The sequence below is a fragment of the Mytilus galloprovincialis genome, chromosome 5, assembly GCF_965363235.1.
Source record: "Mytilus galloprovincialis chromosome 5, xbMytGall1.hap1.1, whole genome shotgun sequence".
In the NCBI taxonomy this organism is placed as follows: domain Eukaryota; kingdom Metazoa; phylum Mollusca; class Bivalvia; order Mytilida; family Mytilidae; genus Mytilus; species Mytilus galloprovincialis.
In genome coordinates, this window is record NC_134842.1 from 1,576,376 (window position 1) to 1,594,609 (window position 18,234).

The 18,234-nt window shown below is 35.2% G+C and overlaps 1 protein-coding gene across 1 annotated transcript in view; it reads left to right on the forward strand.

Moving 5' to 3' along the window:
- The window catches only part of LOC143074944 (uncharacterized), an 84,711-nt gene that overhangs the window by 4,564 nt on the left and 61,913 nt on the right, over window positions 1-18,234 (forward strand). Inside the window, exon 2 of the mRNA XM_076250145.1 lies at window positions 1,214-1,888. Coding sequence (XP_076106260.1) covers window positions 1,214-1,888 — 675 coding nt within the window. The remainder of the gene's footprint in view (window positions 1-1,213; window positions 1,889-18,234) is intronic.

The window sequence follows — 18,234 nt, forward strand, 5'->3', positions numbered from 1 at the left end:
AATATAAAGACAAAAAAATTACCCACACCCGTAAAACGAAATAGGAACAAGAGACTGAGCAGTTGCAATAAGTATGTGTATCAACTAAGACAAATATCCCGCATGCGAGGAATAGTGGGCTGTCGGGGTAATTGGCTGTCGGAATAATGGTTGTCGGACTGATGGGATGTCACCATTTTCTATGACCTGGTGGTCAATGCTCTTTATCCCCTTCAAATAGCAGCTAGGGAAATCTAATACAAATTGTATAGGAATATGAACTCATGTATTAATAAAATTTAATTCACATAGAAATAAACATCGATTTGAATGTCACGTCTTTAAAAAATAAAAGAGTTTCTAAAGAAAACCAACTATACTCCTCTTCTTTAAGACTTAATGCTTTATTCATAAGAGACTGATCTCATACAGGAACTTCTTCAGAAGAAAGCAAAGAAATAAGAAGCATCTATAGATTAACTTACGGCTATAAAGATAATTGTCCTTTACTAAGTAAGTCAAAACTAGCTGACTTTGTTGAGAGCATGCGTTCCATCGAATTTGAGATAAAGGATTTTTAAGTAAGTTTCAAATCTTTACTGAAATGTTTCCAGTATTTTTCTGTACCCCGTCATTCAATGAATTGTTTAAATTAATGTCATATCAGTTTGTTGTGTAAATGTGATTAATGTAAACACGTCATTTACACATCATTTCGAAATGCTCTTCAACTTTATTCTCGTTTGATTTTCTAAATACGATCCCAAGTAATAACGCTGTTATTATGTAGTTATCGTTTGTTGCTGTGTGACAATTTAGTTTTTTGTTCATTGTTTTGTACATAAATTAGAGCGTATGTTTTCTCGTTTGAATGATTTACATTTATCACATGGGGACCTTTTATAGCTGACTATGCGGTATGGTTTGTGTTCATTGTTGAAGGCCGTACGGTGACCTATAGTCCGTAGTGTCTGTTTCATTTAGTCTCTATTGAACAGATATCCTTTTACATCAATCATACCATATCTCCTCGTCTGTATATATACACAATGGACAAGGAAATAATATGACCCGTTTTCACTTTATTGGTTAGAGTTAAATGAAACTCTACAATAATCGTTCTAAGCAGCGTAGTTTCATTAAAATATATTTTATGAGAATGCTTAAAATGAAATTTTAAAATTCGAAAAAAACTTATTTAAGAATTGGATCCCTTTATATTGTTGTTTTTTAGCTGAACTTGAAAGGGATAAAATCAAAGAGAGGATATTACATACGGTGTGGAAGGATCAGACACAAGAAGGCGAACAAGCGGACTCAAATGAACGTGGTCATACATTTGAATCAGAAAGTACGCAAAATATGCGGGGTCAAAGTCGGTATGAAGATTTTGAGAGTATGCCAAGTCAACCTGACGAGATGAAACCTACTATATCTATAGAGGATTTCACAGAAACAAATGATCCCATAGTCACAGCTCCAATAGTTGATAATGAATCTAAAAGTATACAAAATTGTTCTGGAGCTTCGAACAACAACTTAGTTTACAAAGAATTACACGAAGCAGAGACTGAACGTATTAGTCCAGACACATCAAACCTTAGAAAACTGGACAAAATAGATAAAACAAAACCTGAACGAATGAATGAGGATCTAAATCTTAAAATGACTGAAGCCATTGTTAAAAACATGGATGCTTTTCTTTCGTATGTAAAAAATAAAAAAGACAAAATGAAATCCGATGGTATGGTAGAATGTGGCATATGGGATTATGCTGGCCAGAGGGACTACTATGCCACACACCAGACATTTTTAACTTCAAAAGCTATCTATCTTCTGGTTGTTGATATAACCGATGGTATAACAACTTTTCAAGATGATATGGATTTTAGTTTCGAATCTATTGGAAGTAAGTTTTTTTTAATGATAATAATCTTAAAAATTATTGAATAGTAATTCCATCACAGAAAACTGCATGAATTACGCAAAGTTCACCATAGAGATATTTTAAATGGTTCAATGAAATTCGTCAACCCTCTCAGACCTCTTTATTATTACTGTTTAATGTTTCGGTAATCTATATTGTAAACAAAATACAATTAACATGTTTTCTTTGTATTTTCTTCACTGATTTTCTGTTATCTACACTAGTACTCAGTCTGGTAATTGAGTTATTTTGCTAATTTGAATCTTAGGTTAGCCGTTGAAATTACAATGCAGGATGACGTGATGTCATAATAACAAGATTATCTTGTTGATTAATTGTTTATATGGTTGTTTATATTGTTCCTACTTTGCTTGCAGCAAGTGGTGTGTTATATAACTAGTACTAGAACACACCCGTGATATCGCGGGTCCGTGACTGAATTAAAGTATATAACTATGCGCAAGCCTTATTTTAGTATTAGTATTGTCATCTGATAAAGTCATGCCGATTATAAGATACACAGTTTTCTCTGCTTTCAAATCTCTCTGTTTGAACCCGTCGAACTAGAACTTATCAATTATTGGTAATATTAATTATTAGGAAAACAAAAGGTCCTGAAATGGAGTATTTTTTAATCAACAGCATTGTCCTATATTAGTTATAAATAAAATTGAATTCTTTGATTCGCTGTTTTACGTCATGCCCGCTAACAAATTGAAAACTGTACCTACACGCCTTATTTTTAGTCCAGATTTTTAGTATTCGTATTGTTATCTTAGAAAGTCTTACTGATTAAAATACTACAAAAGGTAACAATTTGACAATTTAGTAGTGTCAACCCTGTGATTATGACCCGTGTATATATAGCATATAAATCCTGAATACACCGTTTGGTGGTGCGCCTGTCAGATGCGGAACGTACAGATAAGGTAATAGGTAACAGGTGAATATACTATTGGTATCGATATCGGACTCGACCCGGAACTTCTTAATTATTGGCAATATTAATTACGTGGAAAACAAAAGGGCCTGGAGTGGTGTAGTTTTTAATCTACACCTTTGTACTATATTAGTTATATATAAAGTTGAATTCTTTGCTTTGTCGTTTTTACGTGATGACGGCTGACAAATTGGACCTCGTTATTTTAGTATTATGATATGTTACATTGGTAGCCTGTATATAGCAACTAAGAGACAAGTCATGTGTACTAGTTATAATACTTTAATATAATGCTAAGGCTATGTAATCCACATACATACATATTGCAATACGACTCGCCATGATCTGCTATGCCTATCAATACATGCGGGAACTCTGGACACTATCAATATCTATGAATGAATAATAGTTACAAAACATTTCATCTCTGTCTGCGTAGTGTTAAAATCGTTAACTGTTTGTGTAAACAAATTAAGTGATAAGATGCGTAAAATGATATCAATAGAAAATTAAAAACAATTGTTCAGAGAACAATTGAAGGCCTTTCCACATCAAAGCAATTTTGAAAAGAAGCTAGTTTCTTCAGACTGATGCGAAAAATAATGGTTTTGATATTCTTGAAAGTGAACTAAAGGAGATCATATACTACTTCCGGTTAAGTAAATGTTACTTTTGGTCTCATGTGATAGCTTCTTTTACACTGATTCCAAAAATATATAACTTCTATATACTTTTGCCTGTAAACCGATATATAATTGACCACTTCCGGTTTACAGAAAGTCACTTCTAGTCTTTAGTGATAAGTAAATGTATTTAAATTACAAAATATATGAATTCTGAGTACTCTGATATGAAAAAAGTGCAAAAAAGCTACTTCTCAAGATCACTCCCGGTTGTCATTTTTCAAGGTCATATGTCACCTTACCATTTATACTAGGTCATATGGCCTTATAATAAACTAAGTTGAATTTATAGTCAAATAACCTTATATTAAGTCATTTCAGGGGCACTAACTCCTATAAGATGCAAGTTAATTCTATTAGACTAAATGTAACATATCTTCATTACAATAAAGCAAACATTTTGCACTTGTTCATTAATGTATATCTTTAAAAGTGTCGGAAAAAATCTCAAAACAAGGAAAAAACACAAATTAGAATTTGACTTTGACCTTTGACCTTGACATAATTTTCTAAGTTAGGACCAAGGGGCCTCAAATAAAACATTCTAGGGTTATATGGTTAATAGTTGATGAGTTGAAAACACATATCGACAAATTTATTGTGTAAAGGTAGATAACTCCCATAAAATTTTATCGAATCGATTCGATCCAAATTAGCAAAAAAATCATGAGGATGTAATGAACAATTTGTAAAAAGAATTTTGTCGATATCTTTTTTTTTTTGTTACGAAGAAGATGCACTCTGATTATAAACAGTGAAAAGGGAGATAACTCTTACAAATAAAATGGTTTGGCTTAGCAGGGTGAAATTTAAAAGCGCATAAACTATACGATACAATATGAGAAATATCAAAGCGACGTATTGAGAAACAAACATTTATCGCAAGAACGAAATTTGGCGAAAAAAAAATAATGATAATAATCAAAACAAATACGATAGATAAAGGCAACAGTAGTATACCGCTGTTCAAACTCATAAATCCATGGACAAAAAACAAAATCGGGGTAACAAACTAAAACTGAGGGAAACGCATAAATATAAGAGGAGAACAACGACACAACACTACAATGTAACTAACACACACAGAAATGGACCAAGCATCAGACAAAATCCCACGAGAATAACAAATATAACATCAAAACCAAATACATGAATTTGGTCTTTCCACAGAAAAGTGGAAAGACCTAATAAGAACTTTATAGTCTTTGAAAAATGTAATTTATTCGGTACGCGTGTAATAATATTAATATGATGTGTGGATTACCTAAGCAATCTAATAAGGCTATCATGAAGTAAATTCTTCAAAAGATTTGTATCATACAATGACATACAAATAAATCAACATCAATTTACAAACCTCACTAATACACCAGAAATATCACAAAATTATTATACCTGTAACACAGCATCTCATCGCACATACTCATCGAGATATTTCAGTGATAGTTCTTCCCGTGATAATTTGCTCAACGGTGTGTGTGTTTGGTATAATGTCATCATCAATGATTTATTCTATTTCTACATGTTCTACATCAATATTTTTTTTAGATTTCTAAATCTTTTTTAAAGTGTGACAAATTTCGCGTTATATCTTCATGTTGTTTTTTCGTTACCGTAATCATGCAACCCTTTAAGTCCGTAACTATTAATGGTTGAGGAATATACTGGGTGGACAGTTAATCTTCCTTTTCCTTATTAACTATAAAGGTATTATCTACTTTAAAATCTGGTATTTTTTTACTGAATGTTTTTATTCGAAATATGATTTCATTTGCTTTTGTTTCTGTGATCTTCTTTTCTCACTTCATTAAATCGTCATTAATCTCTAGATCACACAAGAATAGGGACAGAATATAAACAAACATAAACATAAATTATACGGCTTCTAATTAGAAATGATTAAAGTTAAAAGACAGCTGCATCATACATTAAATTTAACGGTCAACCAGACAGTCTGCTAAAGTTCATGAACACAATAAATCTACAAATACTTAACACTCTTGACTATAGTAAATTAATGTGGGTAATTAAATACCGATCTTAGATAAGAATTAAATGTGCAAAGTTTCACCCTATGACACAAGTAACAATTTATAAAAGTTAACCATTATATGTCAAGGTACTGCCATCAACACGGAGCTTTGACTTATACCGAACGACAAGCTATAAAGGGCCCAAAAAATTTACTAGTGTAAAACTATTCAAACGGGAAAACAACCGTCTAATCTATATAACAACGAGAAACGAAAAACACTTATGAATTACATAAACAGACTGTAATATCATTCAATTGTTATCATGTAGTTTGATGTTATCATGTAGTTTGATGTTATCATGTAGTTTGATGTTATCATGTAGTTAATACTTATGCAAAGGTGACTTCGTTACCTTCCCAATCCTTGTAACTTCCCTTATTAAAAATAAAACGTGCAACTCAACTGTGGTTGTTATTACATGGTGTCAGATGTTTTGACGTATTACACGCCGGAATTTAAGTAACAATTCAATTAATCCTGTCAGCAGTAACGTCCGGAAGATATTTAAGAGAATATTATTGCACAATGTGTGTACAACAGGTGACATTGATCAGTAACAAAAATGGCAACCGGGTTTCAGTTCGAACACCCATCATTAAATTGGGGTGCACCAGATGTGTACCAAGAATTTCAAAGATTCAAATAACATGTTGAGTTTACATTCAATAGTCCCCTAGTTAAGGCAGAGCCTGCTGACCTGGTTAGGACTATGGATTGGACAACAAGGACGTGAAGTCTACAAAACTTTTGTGTGGCAAGAAAACATGGAAAATGAGCAAGACAACCCTGACATAATTCTAGAAAAACTGGAAACATATATCCGCCCTAGGACAAATAAACGTGTAGCCAGATTTAAAGCATGTCAAAGGAAACAGAGTGAAAGTGAGAATTTTGATAATTTTGTTAAAGACCTTCGACTATTATTGATGGACTGTGACTATGGAAACACCGAAGATATCTTGATAGATATAATAATCAGTGGCGTTAAACATTCAAAAGTTCAAGAGAGAATGCTTGACAAAGGCTCAGATTTGACTATAGCAAAAGCTATTGAGATTGGGCAACAATTTGAACTATCACAAAAACAACTCAAAATGATTCGTTGCGAAGAAATTCTACGCGTCAGTGAACACTCTTACGACAAAAAGAAAGATCACAAAGGTACAAAACAACAATACCGTAGACCGCCTGTAAACACTCAAAAAAAACAATAAACAAGATAAAAGAAGACAAGATATCTATCATCAGTCAAAATGTGGAAATTGTGGAACAACGCATGGAAACAACAAATGTCCAGCAAAAGGCACGACATGTAAATACTGTAAAAATCCTGATCATTGGTTAAAGGTTTGTAGAAAGAGACTTAGAAAAATCAACATGATTCAAGAAGTAGATCAGAGCAGTTGTGATAGTCAAGATAGTGGAGATGAATTATTATGCATATCAACCGTAAAAACCGAGACTTGGCGAGACACAGAAGATAAATGGATTGTAGACGTTCACATCGGTGACAAGGAACTTCCGGTCAGAATTGACACCGGTGCAAAGTGTAGTATAATTTCCAAGAAATCACTCAATAAATTAGAACTAAAGAGTAAAATGTTTGACAAATGTTTGAAATTACCGATTCGAAGAAAATTATGAAATCGTACACAGGACACAAGATTCAACAGATCGGTAAAATAAGACTTCCGGTTAAATTCATATATCGTGAAATTTATGAAACTTTTGAAATAGTCGATATGGAACAGGACAATATTATCAGTGGCGACTTTGCAGAGAGTTTGAATCTCGTGAAAAGAATAGACACAATTGACACTATAGAGGAAATTGCTAAGCCAAATGAATTGTCACATGACTTTTCAGAACTGATAAAAACTTCAGGAACATTACCAGGTGAATATCGACTCACAATAGCTGAAAATGCAAAGGGTGTAGTGCATGCACCGAGACGAATTCCAGTCGTTATTAAGGAAAAGGCGATAACTGAACTTAGAAACATGGAAGAAAACGGTTACATAACAAAAGTTGAAGAACCGACAGAGTGGGTCAGTTCCATGGTAGTCGCAGTCAGAAAGGACAAAGTTAGAATTTGTATCGACCCGAAAGATCTGAACGAAGTGATTCAACGTGAAAACTATCCGTTAAAGACAATTGAAGACGTAATACCATTGATACCAGATGCAAAAGTATTTTCGGTACTAGATGCTAAATCCGGATTTCTACAAATTAAACTGGAAGAACCGTCTTCATATTTGACAACTTTCAATACTTCGATTGGCCGATATAGATGGTTACGCTTACCGTTCGGAATCAAGTCCGCACCAGAAATATACCAGCGTATTATGGATCAGATGCTTGAAGGCTTTATAGGAGCTACCGCTATTATAGATGACATACTTATTGCAGGCCGAAACATGGAAGAACATGACAAAATTTTGCAACAAGTGGTTGAACGTGCTACAAAACATAACTTACGTTTAAATCTTGATAAATGCTTTGTAAGAAAAGTGAGAGTTGCGTACATGGGCCATGTTATCACCGATAAAGGACTCCTACCGGATCCTGCTAAAATTCAGGCCATAGTCGAAATGCCTGTTCCACAAAACAAGGAAGGTGTTCGTAGATTCTTAGGACTTGTTCAGTACCTTTCAAAGTTTATACCACATCTCAGTCAAGTGGACGCTCCGTTGAGGACACTATATAAATCTGATGTTTTATTCATATGGGAATACGAACAGGAAAAGAGCTTTCATGAATCAAAGCGTTTGTGTAGTACAACACCAGTTCTTGCATTTTTCGATGTTAAGAAACCCGTTGAAATCGAGTGTGACGAGTCAAGAATGACTAGGCGCCGTTTTGATGCAAGAAGGCCGTGTTATTGAGTATGCATCTCGTTCCTTATCCGAATCTGAAAAACGTTATGCACAGATTGAGAAGGAGATGCTCTCCATAGTGTTCAGTACTAAGAAGTTTCATTGTTATATTTTTAGGAAGAAAACTATCATACATAATGACCATAAACCGCTAGAACAAATTTTTCAAAAGCCATTATTAGCAGCACCGCTTCGTATACAGAAAATGATGTTAAAATTACAATGGTACGACATTCAAGTGTGTTATCGGAATAATCCGGCCGATCTGTGAAAAAATTGCTCAAATAATGAGGAAAGCACCAATTTTTGCATGACGGTACATTTTTGTGTACTGAGCAATATTAGCAGCTATGGACCCACCCTCAAAATTCAATTTGGCGGCTTATTTCAAGATTGCTGCCATACGTTCTATAATGTTTTCTAGTATTGCACAAACCACATTGGATTTGATGCGGGAAGCACAAAAATCAACATATTTGAATGACTTGGTGTACTTTTTTTTCAAGATTTTGTTTTGATCTATCTTTGAAATACAAATTTGCCGCTATTTTCAAAATGGCACCCTTGAAAAATAAGCAAATATTCTTTATTGAGAATTGACCTAAATATAAGCATTTTATTCATGTAAAGTGTCATTTAGTATCTGTCCCAGTTCTGTCCTTTTTTAGTTTGCCTTGCTTGTCATTTTATACACAAAGTAGTAGCTTTCACAACAAGCTGCAGTATTAGCTTTCATTAAAAGCTGCACTATTTGTTGTCTTGGGTCACACATAAAAGCTGTGATTTGGGATTTATCTGCCTTAACATATTATTAAGTGCCTATCTTATTTCTTGGGTCGCAATATTTTGCAATTTGAGATATTATATTGTGTATTGAGAATCATTTAAACACATATCAGTGAAATGGCCGGAATTGAGGACAACAAGAACAAGAACATTGAAATGGCAGAAACTGAATCACTTGAGGGTATGGAGAAACCCACAGCTGAAGACGATTTAACAGAGGACATCTCAGAAATGGTTATTAAACAATTGTACAATGAATTTTTACCAAAATCTTATTCTCAAAGAACAGTTTGGATTTACCGCAATATAAAACAGAGCAAAGCGCGAATTGATCAAATATGTGTTGGTCTCATTACGATGATTCAAGCTGAACAGAAAGAGGCAATGAATATTATTTACGAACAGATGGGAGCAATATCACAGCAACTTCAGCAGTCTGAAATTAGTGAAGCTAGTGGAAATTACTTGGCAGAATTGATGGTCAGATTAATAAGATATTCTATGTTGTGGTGAGATGGATGGACAAGCTGACAACAAATGAGGATGGAGATACAGTTCAATTTAAAAGTGCATTTGAACAGCAGGGTACCTTCCAACAACTGGCATCTGAATTAGTGGACAATCGAAATAAAGAAGTTAAAATTCCTACAATGGACACATCACCTAAGCCTAAATTTGATCTTAGCCAGTGCAACGCAGGTTTACCAAAAGTACACAACAAAATCCAACCCTTGGGTCTTTCCCCAATTGTAGTTCGCATGAACCATCAACCGCGCCAACTCTGTTGAAGGTGTCTTCACCTAGAGTTAAAAATCCTATTTCAGGGCCCTTGGCCCTGGATGAGATAGTTCAAATTATTCAACAACAATCTCCATTTAAGAACATACTATAAAGCTCTGTACTAATCAAGGATACCAGCAAAGGACTTGTGTGTCTTCTTACGGACACTTCTACTATGAGTCAATAATATTTGGTTCAGAGCAGCACACCATTACAGAAACAATAGGCTGTAAGTGGATTCTATCAGGTTTCTCAAATGCTGAATGCAGTGCCTACTTACGGTATCATCCCCGTCGAGTCAATGGGCAGAGGAAACCAAAAGAGTGTGGCAACAGCTCTTCTTCAGACTCTACATCGGAGAGAGAATATACTCATGGCAAGAAAATCTTGGTGCAAATGATCGGAGCCGAAGCTCACAGCTCCCAAAAATGCAAATACTCAATTGGAGAGGATCCTTGAATTAGGAAGCGTCCATTTACCAATTTGAACGAACTGCCGTTAGATGACAATGGAAATACTGGAAAAATGTGTGTAGGCCCCAGATTGCCAGGCTTTGAGTACGCTCGCAAGGTAAACACAGATGATGATTACAAGGCCTTAAAAAAGCATTAATTTGGAGCAGCGCTTCAGCAAGAAAGACGATCAAACCAGATTGGATCCGAAGCATTCCTCCGAGGATGTAAAGACAAAGATTCTTCAAGGCATGGAATAGAGAGGAACCAGAAACATTCAACAAGGCGTTAAAACAATTGAAAACCTCAATATCAAACCTGATGGCGATATATGGATCAAAAAGTTCTAATTATGACCATCGACACTGATGGCGCAGTATCAACGACCGATAAAGGAAATATGAGCAGTCCTTTGGATAATGAGGTGCATAACCTCACACAAATTGTAACAAAACTAGCTGATGTTATGCTTTCAACTAATCAGCATAATCGTGGATTGGCCGATCATAAGAACCTCGTTTCTTCTGATCAAATAATCATGGAAGATCACCATTTCAATGGAAGATCACAAGATCAATATACACATGGAAGATCTCCTAAGCAATACAATCGCGGTAGATCGCCAGATAGAAATACACCCAAGCGTAATGCCTATCGATCAGCAACACCCCCACTTAGTTAGAGATCATATAGTCCGTAAAGAAAACGGTTAGCATCTCCACGAACAAACTAAAGAAATCACGGTTATTTCAGACAATATTCACCTTCACCAGGATATGAATCAAACCAAAGTGCAACCCCAACAATGGAGTCTTTAAACAGCAAAGGGTCGGGCCAGTGGGCCATCGCACAATTCCAAAGTCTATTTGCCATAAAACATCACCTCATAGCAAAATCGAACAGAGGTCAACGTCCTCGTCCGATATTATCATCAGACGAACCATTTGAAAGAGCTTAGCCGTACGAGGTACTATACATGACCAGAATGTAAGCATGATTGTGGACACTGCTTCAATGATAACATTAGTAATGATAAATTAATTTCGGCATAAAATGGAGATTTGGTGAATGTAACGCTACGTGGTTTGGATTAACAGCTTGTTATTGGGAAGATCCTAAAGAACGACTCTCGAAATACAATGGGATGTGTGCAAAGAGCCATCAACATACGATGTTATACTTAGGCTAGATATTTTGGACACACTGCGCGCAGTGATAAACCTGAGTACTCCCACAATAACCATCAACAATAAAGTGATAAATGCGGTATTTGTTAACAGTGGACACGAAATTTCAACTCACTCGGCAAGTTTGCATAAAACGAACCATCACAGTTCCGCCAAACTCAAAAATGACTGTTACCATTAAACCTAATAAAAAATGCTGACCGGGAGTGCATTTGAGGACCATGCTCACTGAATAGTTGTGAATTGGTTTCGCACGTAGTTGGAAAAGGAAATAGTTGCCCCTTAACCATTATAAAATGATGGCAAGCGTCTAATACGCCTGAAGAAAGGTACACCTATTGATTACACAGAATAATTTGACTATGTAGTGGGTACAGCAGATGAAAACGCGATAAGTGACGTAAGACGTGGCATTGAAAAGACACGAGACAAGGTGCCCTCGGCACTGCCTCAAAGTTCAGATAAGTTACCTTCTATTCCACCACATTTAACCGACCTATATTAACGTTCAATCGACTCGTTTCAACCTATTTCATTCCAACCATTTAAACTAAAAGCGTTTAAGGAACAATTACAATAACATGTTACATATTGATTAACATTTTGAATTTCACTATTTGTTTTTGTATTTGCAGCCATATTTGCAAATGTATGTGTTATAGAAATAACCATTTATCTTTTAAAATTTATTGATAACAAATTTAAGAACATGATGTCCATTTTTAAAGAATCATTACTTTAATTTCCGAAATTATATTGAATACCTTGAGGACAATCTTGATATTCATACCGTCTTTCCGCCATCTGGAAATTGGCAGCCATATTGGATTTTTCAGAGTGGGTCCATAGCTGAAATCAAAGGGTATATAACCAAGAACTATTATGCAAAGTTTCATGCTTTCCTCATCAAGTGAGCAATTCTGGTCTATATCTGCACCAATCGGCCGGACTAGAAGGGAAAAGACATGAAAATATCTGACGCTTTATCGATAGCGTTCTTGTCCGTTGAACACAAAACCGAAGAAGGAGATATCGTCCAGGACATGATTTGCATGATATCAGTCAGTAAGGACAAATATTCTGAAATACAAGATGCAACGAAATCCGAATTGTGTGAACTTCATGAAATAATTCTTCAAAGGATTGCCAGATCTTAAAGTCGAAACTCCGTTTGAAGTCCGAGAGTACTGGGATTCTCTGTGATCTGTTATCTGTTCTTGATGGAATTATTTTCAAGGGACTAAAAATTGTGATTCCACCCAGTTTGCGTGACAACATGTTAAAACTCATACACAAATCTCATCTTGGCATGACAAAATGCAAGAAACGTGCTCGAGAAGTAATGCACTGGCCACGTATGAATACAGAAGTTGAGCGATACATTGAAGATTGTGCGCTTTGCGCGTTATATCAAAATCAGCAGCCAGCTGAACCGCTTAAACCTACTCCGACCCCGGATCTACCGTATATGTTAGTTGGATGTGACTTATTTGACTTTCAGAGTAAAACTTACATATTTACCGTGGATTATTATTCTAAGTACATTGATGTGTTACCGTTGAATTCAACCAATACTACAGCTACAGTTGAAGCGTTAAAATCCATATTTGCAACACATGGAATACCAACTACATTACGTTCAGACAATGGACCGCAATTCAGTTCGTCCGAGTTTAAGAAGTTCAGTAAGGAACTCGGAATTGACCACCAAACATCTAGTCCACACAAGTGCGAAAGGTGGAGCCGAAAGATCAATACAAACCGTCAAAAATCTCTGGAGAAAATCTGATGACAAACATTTGAGCCTATTAGATTACCGTACTACACCATTAGAAGGAATTGACTTGTCGCCTTCCCAACTACTAATGGGCAGACGAACGCGAAATACTCTGCTTGCGTCAAAAGAAGTGTTGAAGCCTAATATGCACAACTCAATGAATGTAAAAAGACACTTTGACCGCGAGAAAGAAAAGCAAAAGTTTTATTATGACAAACGCAGAGGAGTGAAAGAATTAACAACTTTAAATGATAAATGTGCCGTGCGTATGACACCTTTACCCGGCTCGAAGGAATGGAAACCAGGAACTATTGTCAAGCACAGCGACAAACCGAGATCTTATATTGTGCAAAGGTCCGATTCAGAAAACAATCGCTTGTATAGGAGAAATCGTAAACACATGCGTACTTCTATAGAAACAGCCTCCAAGAACATTAACCGTGAGACAACAAGTAACAATTTCGAATTAGACAATCTACCGAATAGAACGGAGACTGCCCCGAAAAAAGCAAATGACAATAAGCTAGATGTAAGTAAAGAATGCGACGAGGAAGTGATGCGGTCAGATGTGACAATGACTAAATCAGGAAGGCTTGTCAAGAAACCAGAGAAACATGATTTGTGAAATTTTGTGAATTAGACTTTTAAGTTTTCTCATATTAGCGTAGTTTCATTTTTTTTAGTTTTTATTAGATTAGACTTTAAAGTTGCTAGTTCCGAAATCCAAAATTTTCATATAATGACAATTCAATTTAATTCAATTTGTGAGTGCGATTTGAGACTTTTAAAATTCTTCAATTAGTTTCATTTGCGAGAGAAAGAGAGATGTAATATCATTCAATTGTTATCATGTAGTTTGATGTTATCATGTAGTTAATACTTATGCATAGGTGACTTCGTTACCTTCCCCATCCTTGTAACTTCCCTTATTAAAAATAAAACGTGCAACTCAACTGTGGTTGTTATTACACAGACAACAACTACTGAACATCAGATTCCTGACTTAGGACAGATGCAAACAATTGCAGCAGGATTAAACGTTTTAATAGTACCAAACATTCTCCCTTTTTTGAAACAATAGTATAACATCACAACATAGAAAGTAAAATTGAGAATGGAAATGGGGAATGTGTCAAAGAGACAACAACCCGACCAAATAAAAAAACAACAGCAGAAGGTCACCAACAGGTCTTCAATGTAGCGAGAAATTCCCGCACCCGGAGGCGTCCTTACTATAAAATATCAACTGGAAGGCAAATCGGTCCATAATAAGATTTTTTCATACATAATTTGGTATTTTTGACGTTTGCAACGGTTTGAATTCATTTTTCGGAGTTGTCACTTAAAATGATAAATTTGATTTAAATGTTTGTTCAACAAGTTTGTCTATTCTAGGGAAGTATACTTTTTCACGTAATAACTGTTTTGTAAAGACTATCCCTAAATTCTTGATCGGTCCTGTTTACGACTTCTACCCGACTGCTATCCGACTAAACACGACTTTAACCCGACCATTCACAACCCCTTAAGGACTCCATCACGACTCAAACCCGACCACTAATTGAATGCATATTCGATAATTCCGACCAATTCACGATCTCTAAACGATCTTTACTCGACTAGCTAGACCAAATCGACTACACTCGATCTCAGTCTGATCTCGGCCAGACTAGATCGACTTGATCGTATAGGGGTCGTAGGGATAGTCGGGCATTGGTCGGGTATGTACAATTTTAGTATAAAAACATCTGAATTTGTTTTATATCACCCGGGCACTGCAGCGGAGGAGGCATTACGTGTCACCCCTGTCCGTCCGTGAGTACGTAAACGAACGTTCCAACAATAAGTTTCCGTTCTCTAATTTCAATTTGCCTCAACCAAATTTTATGTAACGCAATACACAAATCAAGTGCGAATTTTGGTGGCGTCACTTTTACCATTCTTGAGTAATGACTCTTTATAACGTAATATGCAAGCTGGGGCATTATCTGTATCCAATGGATACGTTCCCCGTTTATTTGGTTAGATTCAGTATTTCACAGAAGGTCTGAGTAAAATTTCACATTTAAAATAATTATCTCCATGAAAATCAAGCAGTTGAATTGTTTGACAAGGTGGTTAGGGCTCAGATAGACAGGTAAATAGCTGTGACGGGACTTGAAGAGAGCATAGAAATCAGTCAAAAAGGGGTAGACATCAAAGGGTGTCGAAAAATCTAGATAAGCAGTGGCTGACAAGGCGACCACTGTGTGGGCAGTATTAAAAGTAATCACAAAAATACTGAACTCCGAGGAAAAACTTAAAATGGAAAGTCTATTCAAATAGCAAAGTATGAGAGACTTGCAGGAGCTGAAAAAAGAGGACCCCAATGGTTATAAAAACTTCATGAAAGTAGAGTGGGACGCTGATTTGTTCTAGGAGTTTTACTGCTCTTTTCTTCAAAATGAGATTTGTCACTGGATAATTACTGATGTAAGATAACAATATACATTAATATTATCTTCCCCTTTTCCTTGCTTTCTTAAAAATTAAGCCTACTGTTTGTGTCATATATATGTGCATATATGGTTTACTTTTTTAAATTGTTATTTGGATGGAGAGTTGTCTCATTGGCACTCACATCACATCTACCTATATCTATATATGTATGTAATCAGTATTTTCCATAGATCTGATACCCAGTAGTTGAATGGTTCAAGATATTTATTTTTGGTGTATCCTTGGCAACAATCTGCCTTATTTTACTAATAATATTACAAAAAGGGGGCAAAGATGTCACACATTTTCACAAAATTTGACAAAAAAATAGAATTTCGATCCCCTTGCGGATACCTTTTCGGTACATATATCTATCACGAATTCAAATGAAAATCATTTGTCTTTCGTCTCATTTAAAAAAAAAATTCTTTCAAAAAGCGTATGATAAAAAGTGTTTGTAAACATTCGACCGTACCGTGACATGATATTGGTTTATTTCTGTGTCATTTGGTGTCCTTTGGAGAGTTGTCTCATTGGCAATTATACCTTATCTTATACCTTATACTACAAAAATGTCTGGACAAACAAAAAGAGCACATTAGCCCAAAATACTAACTTCGAAGGCTAAACTAGACATCAGCTGTCGTATAATGAATTTAAATACACAAGTTCTTTCATATTTTGAAAAATCCTCTAGGGCCAAAATGCAGAATCTATACTTCCCTTCCAAAACACTTGATATTATCCCAGGTTTTATTGGGTTTCGTGTTGCTACGTTTTTATTTTTGTGTGTGTTTTGTTGTGTTCACTTCTGTTTGTCTTCTCGTCGGCTATCGTTTTTCACTATGGCTGTGTCAATTTGAGCTTTGGGTTTGATTGTTCCTTTGGTATCTGTGATCTCTCTTTTAAACTCATACACCTCCTTGCAAAAGTACAGACGTGTACTGTACCTGGAGGAATTTGTGTACAGTTAAAAATAAAAAGTGACAAGTTATTTTTGCAGAAGCAAAGTTATGAGAGTTAATCGGAGCTGCACACATTTTAAGAAAATCGTGTAAAAGTCATGTATACTCGTTTATGGCCGAGTAGAGATCGAAAAGTGGTTGAATGTGGTCGCGTAGAGATCGGGTATTGGTCGAGTTGATATGGGATGACATATATATAGAAATCTCATTGATCATGGAGCGATCGTACATTTGTCGAATTAATCTTTACCACATATCTTACAGGTTGTCATTGATCGGGAATTGATCGGATATTAGTCGAGCAAAGATCGAAATGATCGAGCGGTGGGTTATAGGGTACCTACATATTTAAAATACTGTCCGTACACATATAAGTGAAAATGTTCAATTGTCCATACAATTGCCAATGATTCCTTTTCTTTTTGCGAATTGCTTGTTGCAACATCTGTTAAAGATGTGATTGCATGCGCTATTGTTTTCCAACTTTAAAAAATTAGCGTATCAAACCGGACTTGCGTCTACTTTGGTTTGGTCAAAAAAGAAATCACACGGTCAGCAACAAGTTCATTCTCTAACTTGTCAAATGATTGCTGTTGTTGAAATGACAATACTTTATTTGAATCTTTTTTTTTTGTAACGCGTTTATTGACAAAAACTACATATATATAAATAATCATTGTAAGTAAGTCCATAGTAGATAAAGTACATCAGCAAAATCGAGACAAGTACATAAAGTTAATATTTTGAATCATTCGACAAACTTATATAAGTAAATAATAAAAAAGTTAAAAAGAAAATCTATCCTGAATGCTTCGAGAATATCAAAAGAAAGAATAGGGTCAACGTTCGTTTTTTCTGGCTAACATACAAAATAATGAAATTCCATGTAGATTCCTTTAGAAAATGCATTATTTCAGAGTTACTCCCCCTTAAAATAGCAATTTTAAAACATTAAGAACAAGCAAATAATCCACACTTGTAAAAATATAAATATTTATAAATTATAATTTTATAAATATGAAAAAAGAGGCGATATCTTTTTGCGCCAAAAAGTAACTCATTTGCGCCACAACTTAAGTGTGCCAATACTTCTTTTGCACCACCTAATTATCAAAACTATAGGTATCATTTGAATTTAATATTTTTATTTTAAGCTCTGAATTTATTATTTTTGAAGGTCGCTCTGACAACATATCGGTTGCTTTTCTTTTCAGTTCTCAAAATTTGGCGTTCTAATTTCTGGACATTTGTTTCATGAATATGAACTTATTCTCCATGCAAAATAATTGTACACGATTCATCTGTGAATAACCTAGCGCAACACGACTTAACTGTACATCTCCAACTTATTTCCGTTACAAATGCCTG